Source organism: Hemiscyllium ocellatum, chromosome 18 (assembly GCF_020745735.1).
Source record: "Hemiscyllium ocellatum isolate sHemOce1 chromosome 18, sHemOce1.pat.X.cur, whole genome shotgun sequence".
NCBI lineage: Eukaryota > Metazoa > Chordata > Chondrichthyes > Orectolobiformes > Hemiscylliidae > Hemiscyllium > Hemiscyllium ocellatum.
The window spans coordinates 28,853,052-28,876,190 of NC_083418.1; the positions used below are offsets into that span (position 1 = coordinate 28,853,052).

At 41.5% G+C, this 23,139-nt stretch overlaps 1 protein-coding gene across 1 annotated transcript in view; it reads left to right on the forward strand.

Annotated features, from left to right (window-relative positions):
- The window catches only part of ptprja (protein tyrosine phosphatase receptor type Ja), a 138,646-nt gene that overhangs the window by 94,757 nt on the left and 20,750 nt on the right, over positions 1 to 23,139 (forward strand). The window contains exons 24-31 of the mRNA XM_060839174.1: positions 2,887 to 3,088; positions 6,590 to 6,708; positions 7,415 to 7,502; positions 9,376 to 9,420; positions 15,029 to 15,040; positions 15,804 to 15,885; positions 18,733 to 18,823; positions 21,308 to 21,381. Of these exons, the coding sequence (XP_060695157.1) occupies positions 2,887 to 3,088; positions 6,590 to 6,708; positions 7,415 to 7,502; positions 9,376 to 9,420; positions 15,029 to 15,040; positions 15,804 to 15,885; positions 18,733 to 18,823; positions 21,308 to 21,381 (713 nt within the window). The remainder of the gene's footprint in view (positions 1 to 2,886; positions 3,089 to 6,589; positions 6,709 to 7,414; positions 7,503 to 9,375; positions 9,421 to 15,028; positions 15,041 to 15,803; positions 15,886 to 18,732; positions 18,824 to 21,307; positions 21,382 to 23,139) is intronic.

The window sequence follows — 23,139 nt, forward strand, 5'->3', positions numbered from 1 at the left end:
GATTCCTTTGGCAAATGGGGTCAGGAGAATCCAAAGGTATTCTGTAAATATATTACGGGACAAAAGGGTAACAGTGGAGAGAATAGGGCCCCTCAAAGATCAGCAAGGCAGCCTCTGTGTGGAACCACAGGAGATGGGGAAGATACTAAATGAGTGTTTTGCATCATTGCTTACTGTGGAGAAGGACATGGAAGTTATAGAATGTGGGGAAATAGATGTTGATATCTTGAAAAATGTCCAAATTACAAAGGAGGTGGTGCTGGATACACAAAAGTGGATAAATCCCCAGGACCTGATCAGGTGTACCCTAGAATACTATGGGAAGCTCAGTGATTGCTGGGCCTCTTGCTGAGGTATTTGTATCATCGATAGTCACAGGGGAGATGCTGGAAGACTGGAGGTTGGCTAACATGGTGCCACGAATTAAGAAAGGTGGTAAGGAAAAGCCAAGAAACTATAGATCGGTGAGCCTGACATCAGTGTGGTGGGCAAGTTGTTGGAGGGAATCCTGAGGGACAGGATGTACATGTATTTGGAAAGGCAAGGACTGATTAGGGATAGTCAACATGGCTTTGTGCGTGGGAAATCATGTCTCTCAAACTTGATTGAGTTTTTTGAAAAAGTAACGCAGAAAATTGATGAGGGCAGAGTGGTAGACATGATCTGTACAGACTTCAGTAAGGTGTTCGACAAGGTGCCCCATGGTAGACTGGTTAGCAAGGTTAAATCTCATGGAATACAGGGGCAACTAGCCATTTGGATACAGAACTGGCTCAAAAGTGGACGATGGAGAGTGGTGGTGGAGGGTTGTTTTTTCAGACTGGAGGCCTGTGACCAGTAGAGTGCCACAAGGATCAGTGCTTGGTCCACTGTTTTTTATTATTTATATAAATTATTTGAATCTGTATAGTTAGGATGTTTGGAGATCACACCAAAATTGGATGTGTAGTGGATGGTGAAGAAGATTACCTCAGAGTACAACAGGATCTTAATCAGATGGGCCAATGGGCTGAGGAGTGCAGATGGAGTTTAATTTAGATTATTTTGAGGTGCTGTATTTTGGAAAGGCAAATCAGAGCAGGACTTAGATATCTAATGGTAAGGTCCTGGGGAGTGTCACTGGACAAAGAGATCTTGGAGTGCAGGTTCATAGTTCCTTGAAAGTGGAGTCACAGGTAGATAGGATAGTGAAGAAGATGCTTGTTACGCTTTTCTTTATTGGACAGAGCAGTGTGTATAGGAGTTGGGAGGTCATGTTGCAACTCTACAGGATGTTGGTTAGGCCACTGTTGGAATATTGCATGCAACTCTGTACTCCTTCCTATCGGAAGGATGTTGTGAAACTTGAAAAGGTTCAGAAAAGATTTACAAGGATGTTACCAGGGTTGGAGAATTTGAGCTATAGGGAATGGCTGAACAGGCTGGGGCTGTTTTCCCTGCAGCGTCAAAGGCAGAGGGGTGACCTTATAGAGGTTTATAAAATCATGAGGGGCATTGATAGGGTTAGTCGGCAAGGTTTTTTCACTGGGGTAGGGGAGTCCAGAACAAGAGATTCTGGACACTCATACTAAACCCTAAGTTTAGTATGAGAGGGGAAAAACTTTTAAAAGGGACCTAATTGGCAACTTTTTCACTCAGAGGGTAGAGCGTGAATGGAATGAACTGTCAGAGGAAGTGTTGGAGGCTAGTACAATTACAACATTTAAAAGGCATCTGGATGGGTATACATATAGGAAGAGTTTAAAGGAAAATGGGTCAAGTGCTGGCAAATGGGACTAGATCAGATCAGGGTATCTGGTTGGCATGGATGAGTTGGACTAAAGGGTCTGTTTCTGTGCTGTACATCTCTATGACTCTGTACTAACCACCACCTGTTTTAAAAAAAACATTTGTCAATTCAGTATTTGTATGCAAAGCCTGTTAAGAGAAATACAAGCCATCGAAAGTAAGGGGGAGGTAGGGGAAGAGGGATGGGACTAAATCAAAATAGAGTTGGAGGGGGAAATAAAACTCTGAATTCCCTGGTGCCTACATCTCTCTAAAGGCTTTGAGAGCATTGATAGACATTGTATTCCCTCTCCAAAGACACCTGGGCACGGCGTTTTGTAAAAGGCTCAAGTGGCCATAGTCTGTCCCCAAGGAAATTCATAAACTTCATCGAGAAATTAATTAGTGATTCCCCATGGGCCTTACAGGGATTATCACAAGAACAAAAAGGTGAATTGTTTAATTTATAAATCTGTTCAGAAAAAAGGTAATTTGTGCAGATAGCCGCAATACAATAGTTTTAAAAAGAAACATTGGACCACATCATGTTGTCATATATGAGTGATTTTGTGTATTATAAAAATTATGTAGCTTATGTAATTCCTCCCAAAACATTTTTAAGGACATTTCCTCTTCTGCATGGTCCTTGTTCTTTTCTGAAGGTCTTGGAAATCACAAAGTATATTTTGGGTCCTTGTTCTTCAACCTATATACAAAGGTTTCTATAAGTTTCTGATCATACTGAGAAACTTTGATGCTATTGATCACCAGTGGTAATTTTCCATAATGGCTTGTATAAAATTAGAAACAGGACTGGAGGTGGTAAAGGATGATCAAAAAGCCTGTTAAGAGGCTTGAGCTGTTGGAGCGGTAAAACACAAGTGAAGGAATTAGTTGAATAAAGTCATATGTGATAATAGTTTTACTTTGGAATAATTTATGTCCTAGCTTTTTCTATGAGTGAATGAAAACAAAATTTTATGGCAGCGTTTTAGATGATTCAATGAAATAAAGTTGATAATGCTTTGCTTGTTAATGGAGCGAAATAGATGAGTCAAGTGGCTTGCCTCATTTTGCTTGTTTGTTTGCTTTTAAGGTTTATTTTTCTTTTCACTTTAGGTAGAAGTCCTGATGCAGCAGCTCTTGAAACAGTGTATAGTTCTGTCAGTCCGACTTACGTAACTCAAGTTATCAGTATTACCAATGGAGCTCAGATAACTAGGGGACCTGCTTTGTCTGCTCCCATCACTGTCGATGTAGGCAACAATGCTAAAAGTCATGGATATGTTAATCAAGAGTTGACTCCTTTAACCGCATACCGGTAAGTTCTGCAATAATGCATGTTTTGATAAATTATTGGAAAGAAATAGCACTGTTCTGAAATACAATATGATAATTGTCTCTTAGATCCAAAATAGTATTGAAAAATTGCTCCTTTCAGAGATGACTATTTTCTGCCCTACTCAATTAGGAAGATACGGGATCATTATTTGCCCTCCCACGTGTTTAGGAAGAGATGGAATGCAATTTATTTGCCCACTCAGGACATTATTCGCAAACAGCAGAAGAAAGTTTGATGTTCGGTTGAAATAGTGTTATCTAATTTCTTAGAAGCGCAATTACATGCATGAGAACAGGAGAAATAATATCTCAATACAGCATGTTGTACGCAAGGGTTATGAAAATGGCTGAAGCATTTTAACTATTGGTCTGATAATTCAGGAAGTCTTTTAGTGAAGAGTTTTATGTAGAGTCCCTACCTGTGGGCTAGAACTGTCTCAAAATCCTAAACCAGAATTTGTTGGCCATGGAATTTCCATTTCTAACATGGTTAAACTGGTTGATTGTCTGCTTGTAGTAGGTGGTATATTTCCTGGCCAGGCATCCTGCAGAATACAACAGCCAACTGCAGAAGTACCTTGCCATAAGTGTGGGCCAAGCTAATGGATGCCCATGGTATTTCCATATAGTTGCACTAGTGAAAAGTGCAACATTTAAGTGAATGTTACTCAGCAAATCCGATTTTCCCAACAAGACCAATATAACATTGACATTTTTCTTTCTATCCACAGGTGCTGCCATACCTGCTGAATTACTCCAATAATTTATGGTTTTGTTTCAGATTTCTAGCATTCCCAGTTCTTTGCTTTCTTTAAGAATCTTAGGGGACTTGACAGTGTAAATGCAGAACATTGTTTCCTCTTGCGGGAGAGTCTAGAACCAGAGGGCAGAAACTCAGAATAAGGTGTCACCCATTTCATTTCAGAATAAGGAGGAGTTACTTATCTGTGAAGCGGTGCAATTCTTTACAGCAGAGGACTATGGAGGTGGATCATTTAGGTTATTTAAGGGTTACGGAGAATTCAGGGTTACGGGGAAACGCAGTTGAGTATTATCCGATTAACCACAATCTCATTGAATGATAGAGCAAATTCAGTGGGCTGAATGGCCTGCCTCTGCTGCTAAATCTGAAGGTCTCAAAGATAATCCTGTTAATCCAAATTTGCAGATTTCAAAATATCTCTGTACAGAACTCATGTAAGGGTAAATCTTTTTCTAACACCTCAGCAAGTTTAATTCCCAAACTGTAAAATCTGATCATCCTTTCCTGGTGCTTTTGTGCACCTGAGCACAAACATTCTCAGCTTCAAAAGATCTTTTCAAGGTTTCAGCCATATGCTTCTGGTCTTGGGTAGTTACTAAAATCTTGTTCTCAGATAATCATTTTTTTGGTATCTTCCCCCTTTTCTATGGAGCATCCACTTTCACCCAAGGACTTCTGCTGAACTGTTCCAGACTGAAATTAAAAACATACAATGCATTCAAATAAAATGTTTTTATAGCATAAAAGAAAAATATAATGTTTCTATTTATCTCCCACCTATCGGTGGTATCTTATGTTCACCCCTGCTCCCTTCCTGACCGACCCTGTGAGTGAATGTCCAAGTGTGGCGTTGGAAAAGTACAGCATCTGAGGAGCAGGGGAGTTGACTTTTCAGGCATAAGCCCTTCATCAAGAATGTGGTGGGGAAAGGCCTCTGAAATACAAATGTGGGGGTGGGTCTGGGGGGAAGGTAGGTGGGAATGTGATGTGGATGCAGTTGTGATAGGTCGGTGGGGAGGGTGGAGCAGATAGGTGGGAAGGAAGATGGACAGGTCAATAGGGAGATGCCGATTTGGAGGTTGGATCTGGGATTAGGTGGAGTGGAGGGGGTTTTGGAAATTGGTGAAGTTGATGTTGATGCTGTGTGATTGAAGGGTCTCAAGGTAGAAAATGAAGCAGTTCTCCTTCAGGTGGCGGGTAGGTTTGATTTGGTGGTGGAGGAAACCCAGGATTTGCATTTCCTTGGCAGAGCTGGAGAGATAGTTGAAGTAGTCGGTCACAGGGCAGTGGGTTGGTTGGTGTGTGCGTCCCAAAGATGTTCCCTGAACGGTTCAGCAAGTTGGTGTCCCAATGTAGAGGAGACCAAATCGAGAGCAATGGACACAGTAGCTGAAGTAGGTTGATTTGCAGGAAAATCTCTGCCAGATTTGAAAGAATCCTTTAGGGCCTTGGATGGAGATAACTGTCCAGTAATAGATTGCGAGGAAGATAGAAGCAATTGGGGAAGTGGATACGAGCAGTAAGGGAAGAGAGTTTGTTGAAGTGGGATACAGTGAGTGGTTTGAAGCAGCAAGTGTGACAGGGAAATATGGCAAATGCGAACAGGTTGTGGAGAACAGCAGTGTGCAGAAATTGGTCCGTGGGCAAGTGGGACAGAGTAAGGGGAGAAGTGAAAAATGGGAGAACGTTCTGGAGGAAGGTGATGAGCAGCATGGATTGGAAGGAAAGGAGTGAGACAAAGTGGATCTGGAAGACAGGTAGAGTGTAGAAGGTGATCAGGGAGACAATCAGGAGATGGTTGGGAGGGCAGTGGTGATTGGAAAATGAAGTGGGAGATGCTTGGAGGGGAAGGCAGATGGCAGGGACAACTACCATCGTGTGAATGGGTCACACAAAATAATGTTAAAACAAAGGTCCCGATGATCGATGTGAATGCCATGCCCATTATATCCATTTGCTTAAACAACAATACTGAATATAGCTACTTCAAGACAGAACTCCGTGAACTCTAATGATTAAACTCCAGATTTATAGAGAGGATTAGTTCATTTCTGTTCCTTTTATAACTTGATTGTTTCAGGATGGATGTAAAAAAAGTTGTAACAGTTATTTTTTAGCTGTTGGTTTCAGAGGTAGTTTAATAATTTTGTAAAGAATAATACTCGGGGACATTTTGTCCCATGATTCATCCAAGTGTTTATAGTAACCTCATCATGATTTGAATGGAATGCATATGTGGATTCCATGGTGCTAGCCAGTGACACTGCCTGTCTTTGTGCAAATGATGTATTTCTCAATCCTGCCGACCAGCAATAAATTCTTGGTACACATCATTTGCAAAATGCTGATTATATTAGAGAATGGAGCAGCCCCATCTTATCAAGAAAAGCCATTGTTCCTCCTCCTGCTATTGCGTGTCTCCCAGTACATGGTTTCAGTGCCAATTCCAAGAAATCTGGCTCATTTGCTGAAAAACAGGAAAATTCCCAAAGCCTGGGGCACCCTATTAGTGAATATTTTCAGGGGGCACTGTTCTCAATTATAGAGGTTGTTTCTCTGGCTTCAATAGTGCTTTTCCCTCTCTTGATTGCAGCAAGAATTTTTTTTATTTTCTCGTAATGATTAGGCTTCCAATTTACAGTATCTCCATCAGAGTACCCTTCAGACCATCCATTGCAATGCCTTCCCTAATGTTCTTTACTTCCTGCTCTTTTACAGAGTCAGCTTGGCTGGATTTACAAAAATAATATTTAATCCAGACGATAAAATCAATTCAAATGCGTCCTTCTACTCGGTGTATGAATACTCAGAGAAGATTTTCTTGAAACAAAATCCAGGTTCGTTTCAGAGGAAAAAAAAACCTGTCTACATGCCTTTGAATTTGCGTTCTGCGTCTGCTTTTTTTACTGGGCCTTTTTCATTTATCATAATATAATTTTTTTTAACCTTTTTGTGTTGTATAAGCATTCTGCCCCCATAGCCAGAGACTTAAAGAATTCCTCTTTCTTTATCTGCCGCAATAAAGCTATATTTATTTAATTTCTCACACTAATTTTGCATGCGTTTTTGGCTTAAGGAGATTGCCAGTTGGAATCAGGATTATTTTTTGCCCTAATTGACGCCCGCTGGAGTTTGCACTCAGGCCGTGTCATATCTACTTCATTCAATATGTCTACAATCATTAAAGAGTCAGAAGATTTTCATTCTGTCAGTCTAGTCTAACTATTAACCCAGATTCCAACATTGACAGGATAAAGTGCCAACCCTCTGGACCAACCTGTTTCAGCTGGTACATTATATTCTGACAGAAGTATTGAAAATTCAACTCCCTTCAAATAATAGTGTATTTTGTGGAGGAAGAGTAAATTGGAGAAGTTGATTATTAAACATGGGGTGAAATACAACTCCAAAATCTGTCACCCTAGATTACAATATTCCAGTCATAATAACGACTGAGTCATAGTTTTTTTCAAGGAAGAGAGAAAAGCTTTCTCCAGTACTGCTTGCAAGATTTGTTCACGCTTGTTGGTGTGTCTATTCCAGATGTTATTATTGGAGCTGTGGTCGGAACCATCCTAGGTGCAGCAGTCATAATCCTCTTGGTTGTGCTGCTTTTCTTGTGGAAGAGAAGGTAAGCAATGTCCCTGATCTGTACATGTTCATTCATGCCAATCCCTTTCGTCAATCACATCACACAACTTATAAGTAGTTTTCTGCCTCTGCATTCTGCTGAATAAGCCTGGAAGCTTTGCCACCGAAGAAGGTGTTGTACAGAAACTATGTCTACCCATTAAATTTAGATATAGTTGCTGAATAAGTTATTTAGACAGAATAAGGCATCATTCTAACTCCAAACTGTACAGTTTGGTGTGATTCTAAGCCAAAAATGCCAGAAACGTCTCAGCCAGTGTGTACTGTGTTAGCTGATCTCAATTGGTATGATCGAGGGAGGCTATTCAGTTTATTTTGCGGTTTATTTTATTTGAAATATAGTTTTGTTGCCTGTCATTGCTGAATCGCACTCCTTGCTAAATAGTCAAATTTTATGCCTCTATATCCCTTCCAAATATAGCAGATTTTAATCTTTCTGTCTGGAAGTGCAAATGTCTTGATGTCAGTCCTGGATCTTGTTACTGATTTTATACCTGTACCTCCACGGCATAAACTCAAGACTGAACTTAAAACAATGCTCTGTGTTGTTCCGTTCACTTTTACGAGCAAACGATTTCACTGTAAGTGCTCAAATACACTCCATGCTTCCCAACCCCTGTCCGATCCCATCTCATTAACCTATTTCACAAGGAAAGGCTTCAAACTCTTGCTGTACGCTGTTTCCAGAGTTCAGCTTGTTGATCAGCAATGAACATCACTTTTGATTTTTAATTCAACAAGTGAACATTGCACCTCTGGCTTGATGATTTTGACCATTTTGATCCAAGACAGGAGGCAGATGAGGCAAGTGGTTTTGATGCATTTTAAGTGAAGCTAGATGACCATAAGACGGAAAAGGAAGTAGAAGATTCCAACAATAGCTGAATGAGGAAAGATAGGAGTAGGCTCAAATGCTGCATAAAAGCCAACATGAATAGGATGGGCCAAATGGCTCGTTTCTAGAGTTTAAATTTTATGGCTGTTTTCTTCATTATTTGCTGTTGTGCAATGAGCATAAATATTTTAGTTGTAAGTCTGACATCACTTTAAATCTCTCCTGTAGCAACTTTGATGCCATTATTTTCATGATTGCCCTCAATATAGATGGTGTGGACAATGTTGAAAGGTGAATCCACGTACGCAGAATTGATCCATTCTTGTTCCTCAGGACACTCACTATACCTCCACAACCTGTCGTATTCTCCATAATCATTAGCAACGTTAGAGTCATCATCCAATCCTTCCTTTCCTTGCCTGGCTTGGCAGTTGTTTCAAAAGGACAGGAGGATTAACTGTGGGTCTTCCAGCCCAGATTTAAATCTTAGCTCAGATATAACACACCACTCCACTTAATTAAATGCCCTTCCCAGCTCCAAACTGACCATCAGTGAGAGCTGGAGATTCCACCCCACATTTCTTCCCCAAAATATTGAAAATTAGACACAGGGCAATAGTAAGTTATTTTATGCTCTGTGTCACAGGTTTAAGTTCACATCAATAACTACTGTTGCAGTGCACTTCTGAACTTGGCCACACCATCAGGTAGAATAATGAATTGGATTTAGGTGCTTTCCCCACTGAGAAATGCTCAGTTGAGGTTGGATGCTTCCCAAGATGATACAAAACTGACTCTAGACATCACCATTTTAAGGTGAGGCTGGGCACCTTTGATTCTACAATACTGAATCCACACATAAAGGGAGCATATGTCATCAGGACACTTAATAAAAGAATAGTGCTGGCCAGGTGGAATAATTCTGGATATGGCAGCGAAGTCATAGTGTTGCTTGCTATTGAGATTTGTTATGATCTAAGTTCATAGCTATCAACTTAGTACTTCTGTCTCTTCACAGATCCAAGTCCAACAATGGGAATTTAATTCCAATCCCGAATATCAGGTAACCCTCTCTTTTCGGGTAACTAAAACAAAGCATTAAAACATATAGAACAGAACATTATCTAAATGAGGGAAAGACAAATTTTATCAAGATCAGATGCAATTTGGGGGGGTCTGAGTGAAATGGGAGTGGCTACTTGCAGATAATACTTTGTCAGAGGAGGCATTCAACAAGGAAAGCGCAAGGATAATATGTTTCCATAAAGGGTGAAACCAAGACACACAAAATCCAGGATGCTAAGGAAAACAAGAAGTTTGTGGCAAATACTGAGGGCTCAATCTAGCAGAGTTCCTAAAAGACTATAGAACATGAAAATGCAGGGAGGAATGTATGGAATTTAGGAATGCAAAAAAAAGTGCATGAGGAAGCAAGTAGATCAAAGGAAATCCCAAAGGACTTTTGTAAATATATAAGCAGCAAGAAAATAACTAGGGAAAGTGTAGGGATCATTAGGACCATAATGGTAATCTGTGTTTACCCAAAAGTTGTTGGCACAGTTTTCGGTGAACACTTTGCATGGGTTTTCTAAACTGAAAGGGATGGTGCAGGTATAGACATCAGGTTGAAAGACAATGAAATAGTGGAAGAAATCAACGTAAAAAGAGAGAGGGTTGCTTAAGAGTTGAGCAGTCTTAAAAGTGGTTAAGTCTCGGGGCCTGGATAGGGTAGATAAGAAAACACCGAAAGGATCAGTAACTGGGGGGGTATAGAGGTAAAAGGTTAAGATTTTTTTCAGTCAGTGTGGAAGCCTGTAACCTGCTGCTTGAAAGGGTAATTGAATTAGAAGCATTTTAAGCAGCATTTAGTTTTTCACTCACTTTTCCATAGCGTCCAGGGCCATGGGCCCAAAGCTGAGAAATGGGATTAATGTCGAAAATCTTTATTCACTGCTGGCAGACGTGATGGGTTGAGTGGCCTCCTCCTGTGCTAACAATGTCTCTGAACTTATTTCACATAAAAGAATGTCATGGTCGCTTTAGGGGCTAATCGGAAATAAAAGAATCCCAGGTCAAAAAATAGCAAAGAGATGAGTATTGGGAAATGTCACAAAGCAGGACTGAGGTGGAGGAGAGGAAGACCTCTGCAGTGAATTCCAGAATATGATGCATAGTTTCTTGAAGCTTGGTTATATTGAGAGGGAGCATAGAAAGCCGGAGTGCAACGAGGGGTATGTTTTGAGGATAGTTACATAGATAGAGGAGTGATGTGACAATGAATTAAAATGAGGACAGCAATTCTAAATTTATCAAAAGGAAAGGTACTAAAATAGCTTACCAAAGATGGAATGATTAATGAGCAGAACTTGGTGCTGGTTATCACAGAGGCATACTTTGGGACATGCTGAGGTTTACAGAGGGTAGAAAATGCCAAGTTAACCAGTCCAGCATTGTGATGTTCAACTCTGGAGAGATTATGGTCTGGCTGAGGGGGTTCAGTGAATTCTTTGACATAGTTTAATACTGTTTGGTGCTTAGATGCTCAGTTGATACAATGAAATCATTAGGCCGTGTTACCACTGGTTAAAAAGGAAAGAAGCATTCAGCAGTCATGCATATCTTCTCAAGCATCTATTTCCTGGCACATAGCATCAAAGTAAGATATCACAGCAGTGCTGAAGGAGGCCACTATGGAAGACTTGAGCAGTGAGACAATATGGACAGAGCTCAGAAATAGGAAGGATGCAATAACAATGTTGGGGCTGCACTCCAGGCCTCCCAACAGCAAATGTGAGATAGAGGTACAAATATGTCAACCGATCATGGAACGATGTAGGAGCAACAGGGTGGTGGTGATAGGAGATTTTAATTTTCCCAACATTGACTGGTATTCACTTAGTGTTAGAGGTCTACATGGAGCAGAATTTGTAAGGAGCAGCCAGGAGGGTTTCCAGAGCAGTATGTAAATAGTCCAACTCAGGAAGGGGTCAAACTGGACCTGGTGTTGGGAAATGAGCCTGGCCAGATGGTTGATGTTTCAGTAGAGGTTTACTGTGTGAATAGTGATCACAATTCCGTAAGTTTTAGAATACTCATGGACAAGTATGAGAGTGGTCCGAAAGGAAGAGTGCTAAATTGGGGAAAGAGTTAAAAAGTGTGGCGCTAGAAAAGCGCAGCAGGCCAGGCAGCATCCGAGGAGCAGGAGAATCGACGTTTCAGGCATAAGCCCTTCTTCAGGAATGAGGCTAGTGTGCCAAGTGGGCTGCGATAAAAGGTAGGGGGGAGAGAATTTGGAAGATGGGTGCTGGGAATACGATAGATGGAAGGAGGTGAGGGTGAGGGTGATAGGCCAGAGAGGGAGTGGGGGCGGAGAGGTCGGGAAGAAGATTGCAGGTCAAAAGGGTTATGCTAATTCCGGGGATTAGGACTGAGATAAGGTGGGGGGGGAGGAGAAATGAGGAAGCTGGAGAAATCTACATTCATCCTGTGTGATTGGAGGGTTCCTACGCGGAAGATGAGGCACTCTTCCTCCAGGTGTCGCTTGGTCAGGGTCTGGCGATGGAGGACTCCAAGGACCTGCATGACCTTAGCGGAGTGGGAGGGGGAGTTAAAGTGTTCAGCCATGGGGCGGTTGGGTTGGTTGGTGCGGGTGTCCCAGAGGTGTTCCCTGAAACATTCTGCAAGTAGGCGGCCTGTCTCCCCAATGTAGAGTGTGTGGAGGTGCAGGTGAATTTGCGTCGGATATGGAAGGATCCATTGGGGCCTTGGAGGGAGGTGAGTGGGGAGGTGTGGGTGCAAGTTTTGCATTTCTTGCGGTTGCAGGGGAAGATGCCGGGAGTGGAGGTTAGGTTGGTGGGGGATGTTGACCTGATGAGGGAGTCGCAGAGGGAGTGGTCTCTCCGGAACGCTGATAGGGGTGGAGAGGGAAATATATCCCTGGTGGTGGGGTCTGTTTGGAGGTGGCGGAAATGACGGAGGATGAAACGCTGTATCCGGAGGTTGGTGGGATGGAAGGTGAGGACCAGTGGAGTTCTGTCCTGGTGGCGATTGGAGGGGCGGGGTTCAAGGGCAAAGATGCGGGAAGTGGAGGAGATATGATGGAGGGCATCGTCGACCATGCCGGAGGGGAAATTGCGGTCTTTGAAGAAGAAGGCCATTTGGGCTGGTCGGTAGTGGAATTGGTCCTCCTGGAAGCAGTGCGGCGGAGGCGAAGAAATTGGGAATATAGGATGACGTTTTTACAGGGGTCAGGGTGGGAGGAGATGTAATCTAGGTAGCTGTCCCTAGCGACTCCCTTGCAGTGGATGGGAGATCCCCTGAGGTGATGAGGTTATGGATGGTCTGGGAGATGACGGTTTGGTGGTGGGAGGTGGGGTCATGGTCAAGGGGGTAGTAGGAGGAGGTGTCCGCGAGTTGGCGTCTAGCTTCAGCTTTCTCCTAGTTGATCTTAACCTACTGTGTCTCACTTTCTCCTAAATTGGAGAAGGCCAACTATACCAAAATTCAGCAGGAGTTGGGGAATGTAGATTGGGAGCAGCTGCTTGAAGGGCAATCCACATTTGATACGTGGGAGGCCTTTAAAGAGAGTTCAGAAGAGAAATGTTCCTGTGAAAATGAGAGATAGAAATGGCAAGATTAGGGAACCATGGTTGACAGGGGAAATTGTGAGACTAGCTCCGAGGAAAGAAGATGCGTACGTAAGTTCTAGGTGACTGAAGACAGACCAAGCTTTTGAAGAATGTTAGGAAGGTAGGACCAATCTGAAATGAGGAATTAAGAGGGCTAAAAGGGGTCAATACATACCTTTAGCAAACGGGCTTAAGGAAACTCCCAAAGACTTTTTTTCATATTTAAGGAGCAAGAGGGTAACTAGAGAAAGGGTTGGCCCACTCGAGGACAAAGGAGGAAAATTATGCGTGGAGTCAGAAAATGGGCAAGATTCTTAACGAGTACTTTGCATCGGTATTCACTGAGGAGAGAGACACGACGGATGTTCAGTTTTGGGATAGAGCTTTGAGAACTCTAAGTCAAGTCAGCATTAGGAGGGAGGAAGTTTTAGGTATTCTAAAAGCATTAAGGGAGACAAGTCCCCAAGTCTGGATGGGATCTACCCCAGGTCACTGAGGGAAGTGAGAGAGGGCGCTTTAACAGAAATCTTTGCAGCGTCCTTGAACACGGGGTGGTCCAGACGATTGGAGAATTGCTAATGTTGTCCCCCTTGTTTAAAAAGGGTAGCAGGGATACTCTAGGTAATTATAGCCTGAGGTCAGTGGTAAGGAAGCTGCTGGAGAAGATACTGAGGGATAGGATCTATTCCCATTTGGAAGAAAATGGGCCTATCAGTAATGGGCAGCATGGTTTTGTGCGGGGAAGGTCATGTCTTACAAAGCTAATAGAACCCTTTTAGGAGAGGATAAAGTTGGTTGATGGGTGGGAGGTCTGTAGATGTCATATACATGGACTTTAGTAAGGCGTTTTATAAGGTTCCCCATGATATGCTGACGGAGAAGGTCAAGGGTGTTCTAGCTAGATCGATAGAGAACTGGTTGGACAACAGGAGACAGAGTAATAGAAGGAAGTTTCTCAAAATGGAGACTTGTGACCAGTGGTATTCCACAGGGATCCATGCTGGGGCCACTATTGATTATAATATAGATGAATGATTTGGAGGAAGGTATCAGTTGTCTGATCAGCAAGTTTGCAGATGACACTAAGATTCGTGGACTAGCAGATAGTGAAGGGGACTGTCAGAGAATACAGAAGAAAATAGATAGACTGGAGAGATGGGCAGAGAAATGGCAGACGGAGTTCAATCCAGGTCAGTGTGAGGTGATGCATTTTGGAAGATCCAGTTCTAGAGCAAACTATACAGTAAATGGAACATCCCTGGGGAAAATTGATGCACAGATTTGGGTGTTCAGGTCCATTGTTCCTTGAATGTGGCAACGCAGTTTAGTGAAGTGGTTAAGAAGGGAAACAGTATGCTTTCCTTCATTGGACAGGGTATTGAGTACAAACATTGGCAGGTCATGTTACAGTTGTATAGGAATTTGGTTTGGCCATGTTTGGAATACTGTGTACATTTCTGGTAGCCACATTACCAAAAGGATGTGGATGCTTTGGAGACGATGCAGAGGAGGTTCACTAGGATGTCGTCTGATATGGAGAGCATTAGCTATGAAGAGAGGTTGAACAGATTAGGATTATTTTCATTAGAAAGGTGGAAATTGAGGGGTGACCTGATTGAGGTATAGACAGGGTGGATAGCAAGAAGCTTTTTCCCAGAGTGCAGAACTCAATTGCTAGGGGTCACGAGTTCAAGTTAAGAGGAGAAAGGTTTAGAGGAGATATGCATGAAAAGTTTTTTACGCAGAGGGTGGTGGGGGCCAGGAACGTGGGAGAGGCAAGAAGAATAGCAGAATTTAACATGAATCTAGACAGATACAGGAATGGGTAGGGAGCAAATGGATACAGATCCTTAGAAAATAGGTGGCAGGTTTAGATAGAGGATATAGATCGGTGCAGGCTTGGAGGGTCGAAGGACCTCTTCCTGTGCTGTAATGTTCTTTGTTCTAAAAAGCGACCTTTAAATGGTGTGTGATGCATCCATAAATTGGCTAATAATTAAAACTCTGTCTTTCATTTTTCCCTCAATCACGCACTACCTTCAGGGAAGCAAGGCGGTAAGTTGAAATTCTCTTTTTATCACATACTTTGCAGTCAAATGGCTCACCAGCACAGAGAGTCTAGTTTTATTCATACTTCATGACCACTTGAGCAATGTAAAGAAAAGCTCCTGGTAGCCATAGAAAAAGTTTGAGTGGAAGGAACAAATAATCCCGCTATCATAATTGCCAAGTGAAACAAAATGTGTGTTTGGACCCAGTGGAGTTGTCAGTATGTCTGCACTCCACTTAGCGATCACTGTGTTGCACGTACTTATAAATTTTGGAGGCATTCTCTGTGCTAACACTCATTAACAATGCAGGGTCTGCTTCATCTCACTGCAGTCACGTTTCTTGTTGCTAACCAACTTGTTTATTGTAAGCGAATGAGGGTTCCTGAGAAAGCAACCACTTCACGTGCTGGAAGATCGTTTTTAAAAAATCTAATTCGTGCTTTTAAAAAGCATTTTCCATTGAGCATCAGGTCTAGAATTATGGAATTAATGCTCTTCTTCTCAGCTGGTTGCAAAGTAAATAGGACGATTGAAAAGAAATCTGCATTAACTTAATCTCAACATGTTTAGAACAGCATCAACAATGCTTTAAATTTAATCTGTGCTGTACCTGACCCCAGATTCATTTCAATGCTGTACTGATAAAATTATAAGCTTTATGACCATGTATATTCTTTAAATATTAAAATTTTATGTATACAGTTTTCAAAGGTCCAAATGAATTAATGAACTGAGGACTGATTGATATGCTTTGTTCCTCTTCATAGTGCCATTAATGTGGACTACTTTGAAGGATATTTCAGTAAGCAGCATGCTGACTCTGACTGTGGATTTGCTGAGGAATATGAGGTTAGAATGTTAATTCTATCCAGTAATTTGTTTCTATATCCTGTATCCTGCTTTACTTCCATTCTGGTCTGGGACAGGCTGCACTCATCTCTGGCTAGTGCTTTTTATTTAAATCAATGCTTTAGCATTATCTGGGTTTATAGGATCCTGTGCTATCAGAAAATCATTCAGCCTAATGTGCAGCTTTCATGTAGAATTCATGAGGCTGTCTTATTCACTGACCCTGCTATTGCTGCAGCTTTGAGATACCTTCACATTGCTACCAAAGGACTTGGTGTTGCTATTAATTGTTCCTCGTCCCCATGATCACAATAACCATTAGACAATTAGTGTGACCATAAGAACATAAAACAAAGGAGCAGATTTAGGCCATTCTGCCCATCCATTCTACCAAGATATCAATTACCTAAATTATTTAATCTGAAGGACCCTATAAATTAGCAATCATAAATTTATGTGTGTCTTTGCATTTCATCTGCTTCCCTTACACTTATTCATGACGCATGTCAAACAGAAGAAGCAGCTTCAATAGGGCTAAGTGATCCCACAGCCAACAGATCAGATCTGAGCTCTGCAGTCCTGCTACATTCAGTAAGAATTGATAGTCAGCAATTTAATAAACAACATGAGATGGAGATGTCTCAAATATCCCTATCCGCAACAATAGGGAACACCCGGCCTATCAGTCCAGAAGGTGAGGCTGAAATATTTACAGCAGTCTTCAGCCACAAGTGCCCGGTATCATCTTGGCCTCCTCCTAAGGTTCCCAGGATAACCAAAGCCAATAGCCAGCAATTTGATTCACTTCATCTGAAGGCCCTTGGGATTGCCCAGGCTACAGACCTTGTCAACATTCCAACAATAATCCTATAAACATTTGCTTCACACCACTCCACACTGCTAACCAAACTGTTCCAGTACAGCTACAACACTGTCATCTACCTGACGATGTGGAAAACTGATCAAGTTTGCAATGACCACAAAAGGAAGATAAACATGACAAATGACCACCCTGTTGGTCTACACTCAATCATCGACAAAGTGATAGTTAGGATGGTCAACAGTGTCATGAAGCAGCACTTGCAATAGAATAACCTGCTCCCTGACACTCGGTTTGGGCTCCACAAGGGCCATATGGTTCCTGACTTCATGATCGCCTTAATCCCAACCAGGACAAAAGAGTTTAACTTTACAGATGAGGTGAGCCATTGTCATTGACATCAAGATAAACGTTGAAGAAGTATGGCCCCAGCAAAACTGGTGTCAGGGAAGGTTGTCCGCTGGTTGGGCTAATGCTTGGCACAAGGAAAGAATGTTGGAGGTAGGTCATCTCATTCCAGGACATTCCTGCGGGATTTTCTCAGGGTGGTGCTCTCATCATCCTGACTTGAAAATTTATCACTGTTCCTTCGCTGTGTCTGGGTCAAAACCCAGAAACCCCTTTCCTAATGGCATTCTGAGTACACCCACACCCCAAGGATTACAGCAGTTCAAGGAGGTAGCTCACCTTGACTTTCTCCAAGGCAACTAGGATAGCAATGAATGCTGACCTAGGCTGCATTGCTTACATCACAGAAGTTGTATTTTTTAAAAATGCATTATTAAACTATTGGTCCCAAACAGTCATCACATCTTTTACCACATAGCTGAAGAAATACATGTGACTAAACTTGTCAGATCAGTCAGAGTCTGCTCCACTTCACAATGGGTGCTTTTAAATCAGGAAATAGATTGCTGAAGAATGCTGAATTATTCATTGTTGTTGTAAACCCAGTGAAGAAATCAGCGAGTCTAAATAGAGTCAGAGAGATATACCGCACAGAAACAGACTCTTTGGTCCAACTCATCCATGTCGACCAGATATCCTAAATTAATGTAGTCCCATTTTCCAGCATTTGCCCCATATCCCTCTAAACCCTTTCTATTCATATACTCATTTAAATGCCTTTTAAATATTGTAATTGTACCAGCCTCCACCACTCCCTCTGGCAGCTCAATCTATACACACACCGCCCTCAGTGTGAAAAGGTTGCCCCTTAGTTCCCTTTTAAATCTCTTCTCTCTCACTTTAAACCTATGCCCTCCCCCACTTTTGAACTCCCCTACACAGGGAAAAACTCTTGTCTATTTACCCTATTCATACCCATGATTTTATAAACCTCTGTAAGGTCAGTCCTCAGCTTCCAACACTCAAGGGAAAATAGCTCCAGCCTACTCAGCCCCTCTCTATTGCTCAAACCCTCCAATCCTGGCAACAAGCTTGTAAATCTTTGCTGAATTGCATGCAGTTTTCCAAAGTGGCCTAACCCATGTCCTGTACAGCCACAAAATGACCTCCCAACACCTACTCTCAATGCTATGACCAATAAAGGCAAGCATACTTTCTTCACTGCCTTATCTACCTGCGACTCCACTTTCAAGGAGCTATGAATCTGCACTCCAAGATCTCATTGTTCAGCAACACTCCCAAGGACCTTACCATTAAGTGTATAAGTCCTGCTCTGACTTGCATTTCCAAATTGCAGCACTTTATGTTTATCGAAACTAAACTCCATCTGCCATTTCTCAGCCCATTGGCCCATCTGACCAATGCTTAATATGCAAATAGTTACAAATACAAACAGAGTGGGATCTTATGTCTATGGAATTCTTTGCCACCTTTAATCTTCCCTTTAATGAGCAACTGAACTGTGGCCCTTGGCCCTTCACGTTTTTACTTCTGAGAGAGGAGAATAAAAAATAAATCTGAAAATTTGAGACTTTGCTTAAGAAGGTTTTAGTATGTTTTTCAAATGGGAAGCCCAACTTCCTGAACAGACCTCTCACTCCAGGATCTCGCCTTTCTAGGAACTGAAGACAATTGGAACCTTTCAGTCAACGCAAGTCGCCCAACAACCCCTGAACAAGCCAAAGAATCGTTATAATAATGTCTTCCCCTGTGAGTATCTGGTTCTCCAGTCAATCCATTTATCAGCACCCCCCCCCTTCACCCTTTTCTTACATAGCTTGCACATACTATGTATAATCTCTACTCCCTTCTCCTTCACTTAATTTTTTCCCTCTCTACCTGACCCCTCTCCCTGTTGCTTTGTTCTCTTCCCCTCTCTTCCTTTTCTCAATTTGTCTTTTTATTGGTTATTGGCTCTGCATTCTTGGATTGAGGGAAGCAAAAGCATTGAGGGTGAGACATGCGGATAAGTCAGATACTAAAGTCCTTTATGGAAAGTATGTATGGAATTCTGCTTCTGATGCAAGGTTCCTTCTTACTGAGTTTCTGCGGTTTGCTGAGGAACAGGGTTTTGTGAATACTCAAGCATGTGTGCTTTTAATGATGCTTTTAATTCTGTTGAAGTCCTCCATGATTGAATGCCATGTCTTACTGCAACCTACTCTCTGCTTCCACCATGGAACCACTCTGAGTGAAATGACTTTCTGTTACATGTTACAATGAATTGGTTTGCAAAGAAATTCACTGCAATACCTGTTGGTAGATGGCACTATGAATGGAATGTATGACTATATTCCACTGTACAACCACTACTGATGGGACTGGATGTAGCCAGGAATGGTGATGATGGTGGGATATTATCTGTCAGGTACAATTTGGTGAATATGACTCTGCCAGGCTATTGCTTGATTAGTCTGTGAAATATCTCTCCCAACTTTTGCAGCAGCCCCCATATGTTAGTAAGGAAGACTTTGCAGGATTGACATGACAGAGTTTGTCGCCATTTTTGGTGCCTAGCTGATGCCAGGTGGTCCTTCCAATTTCAATCCTTTCTTGAGACATTTTAAGCACTTTGATAGAACCAAGTGGCTTGCTAGGCCATTTCAGAGAGCTGTTGGCATTGCTGTGGTCTGGAGTCACTTGTAGACCACACCGGATAAGGAAGGCAGATTTCCTTCCAAAAAGGGCACTAGTCAACCTGATGTCAATTTTTGTAAAAGCATATTTTTAATTCTACACTTTTTTAAATTCAAATTCTGTCAAACTCAGGTCCATCTGTGTTTTTGGATTGCTAGTCGAGCAACAATCCCAAACACCACCTGCCTTGTGGCTCAAGGTGATGCGGAGATCAGGACATATTGATAGACCGGTGATACGTCGTCCATCTATTTCAGCGATGTGTCTATCTTCAGAATAATGTTGACATTTAAAGCAGATAATACCATTGCATTGGCTGTCAGACCAATTATATAAGCAATTGGCTTATCATGTATGATCTGCACCACATTGAACTGGTTTCATGAGTATATTTCATTTAAGATTCAGAAGTGATGATATTTACACTTACATTATGCCAATCTTGACTTAGAACACAAGTCATTTGGGTATATTGCTTAGATGGAAGTAAAGACTTCAGTTTTTCTAATGGTATCAATGAGATTTGTCAAAATGAGTGCGCAAACTGCCAGAGTTGTGTCTGCAAGCTTTTAATGTTGCAATTACCTGCTTCAACCTTATTGATGTCCTTGTTAGCCATTGAAGGGAGTTTGGAATTGTGTTTGGCATAGTTCCTTGGTTGGTTTCCTCAACATATCTCTATGGAGAGTTGTGACACTTGGTTTTCATGGAGCACTTAGCATTCTTGCACATTTTAACCCAATGTCATCTTGTAGAACATAGCTTGATCCTGTCACAAAATGCCTGAACATTGTAAGGTGGAGAGATTCTGCTGTTTTACTGATCCTATTGACAGCTGCAATGTTTATTGCAGAGTCAAGCATCTTCAAATGTGAGCTAGCTTCCTCCTCCCAGCACTGCATTGAATTAGAATTAGCTTTATTGTCACATGTACTCAAACGAGTACAGTGAAAAGTCTATAAGACACTGTTCATGGAGTTATCTTTGGTACAAAGGTACAGATTCTTAAGTACAAGTTCCTGGGGGAAATGAAATTAGAAAAATATAGAAATTAAAATTTCAGCATTACAAATCATAGGAATAAATTAGAAAAACAAAACTTCAAAATTACAGTCCTTCCAACCCAGGTCCCGCCAGCACTTAGTCTCTAGTCTATGCCAAGCCTTGACTCCAGATCACGCCAGCTTCACCTCAAGGCCGGGAGACTGCTCTGGGATCATCTCAATGTCACAAGTCCATGTTGAGGCCTCGCCGGCCTGCTGAGAGGCTGCCACACCAAGCTAAGAGATTGCCACATCTGGCTGAGAGAATGCCACAGTGAACCAAGAGATTGCCATGCCAGATCCGGGCTGAGGCCAAGAGTCCGAATCGGTGCTTTCTGTTTTCAAATAAATACTGGGTTGTCGTTGATTTATTGCATCGTTACAACAAGTACTTTGCCTAATGTCCATTGAACTAGTCCCCCAAGACACACTCTTATTTCTTATTTGTGTGCTACGTATTCTCTTACAAATTTATCTCTTGTGTAAAATAATCATGTTTCTGTGAAACTTTTAGATGATGCAAGTCGAGTTAAACTCTCTGTCACTGCAGACCCATCAAGTGATTATATCAATGCTAATTTCATGCCGGTGAGTTACATCAATTTATTGTAATGAAGGTTCAAAATACATTATTCTTGTTTTGAAAGTTTAGGTGCTAAAGTGGAAGAAAGAGATGTAGCTTTAATTTGGATTTGTACAAATGTGTTGGGTGACTGGGGAACAACATGGTTTTTAGTTTCATTCCAACTTTGTTCTGAGTGGTGTCAGGGTGACGAGAGATGTGTTTTATTTGCAGGTACGTAAATGAGTTCTTTAAAATCCTTGAGAATAATTGGTAGCATTAGGGAATAAAGAGTAGAAAAAAGAAAAAAAAGTGAGCTGTTGCCTACCATCAATGACACAGAAATGAGACAGAAACAACTTCATTTAGAAAGGCAGTATACAGGTTTTAGTCAAAGACAAAAGATCTATGACAGCAGTATGCTGTTCATTTAGCAGCAATGGTCCTTCTATTTTTTTCTTTACAATATGGCCCTCTGAAGTCCAAAATTTGAAGCCATTGTATTGGCACACCAATCGACAGCCATGTCATAACAGCCATGCAGCTTAGTACAAACGTTGGTTAGCAGTCTCCAAACAGTTCAGGAGGAACTGAGAAGGAGTCCTGAGTTCTTAAGAGAAAAGCACTCGAAATAGAAAGTTGCTGAAGAGATGAGTTTAAGAAGCACATGTTAAGTAGTAAATGACCAGAGTTTGTTTTAGGATCTTGGGAAAAAGATATTAAGACAATAGAAGCGAGTAAGTGGAAGAGTTTGCTGAAAAGAAGCATTCACGCTCGTTGAACAGGGAACTTTAACATGGAGACAAGCGTGACTATTCACTGACTGTCTGTAAGAAGGTTATTGGAATAAAATAGTTGGATCTTTCTCACTGATATTTGTAATGAGATCATTTCAAATAGGGAAACTTCTAGGATCCATTATTAAAAGTATGTTGACAGCTTCTTGCGAAAATATTTACTAACTGGCCTTCACAATAAACAGAGTAAAAATAAACCTTGTGGTCTATTGAGCCAGGTCACACTCTGTGATCTGACTTGTTCAGTATTATTTTCAGATGGGATAATAAAGCTATTTAATGTTGTACTTATATATCGAGTTATGCACAAACTTCCAAAGTCTTGATAATCTGCCATCAAGTCATCTTGATGGCACTATGTGGAATTGGGACAAGCATTAGAATGTAGCAAATGGCTACAAAACACGAAACTGAAATAGAGATCTTTATTCGGACTTGTAGAAATGGATATTCCAAAGGAATTCGCAATGAATGATTTGGACTCTGATATCTGAAGTAAAATATCAATAGTTTTTTTTTGGATTGGGATATTTAAGTGATAGTCTACAACAAAATACAGAGGAACCTCAATTATCCGAACGGGTGGGTGAGTATTTTGTTTGGATAATCAAATGCCGGATAACACGGTTTAGCCAAGCATCGGGACCTTGCAATCTTGTCCGGATAATCCGAAATTCGGACGACCGAATGCTGGATAATCAAGATTCCTCTGTATTAGTGTTGATCATCTGTTGACTACAGTTTCTCTGTAAGAAATAAGGTAATAAGGTATCACAATTTTGAGTGTCTCTAATGTTACAGCAGTCTAGTTAATGAGTTATGATTTGACAAAAGATGTATTTTGTGGGTCATGACACTCATACAGTATGTCAAAGTGACACCGGATGCCACTGCAGCATCTACAATGACTGGTCCAGTATCATTCCTGATGAAGGGCTTTTGCCCAAAACATCAATTCTCCTGCTCCTCGGATGCTGCCTGACCTGC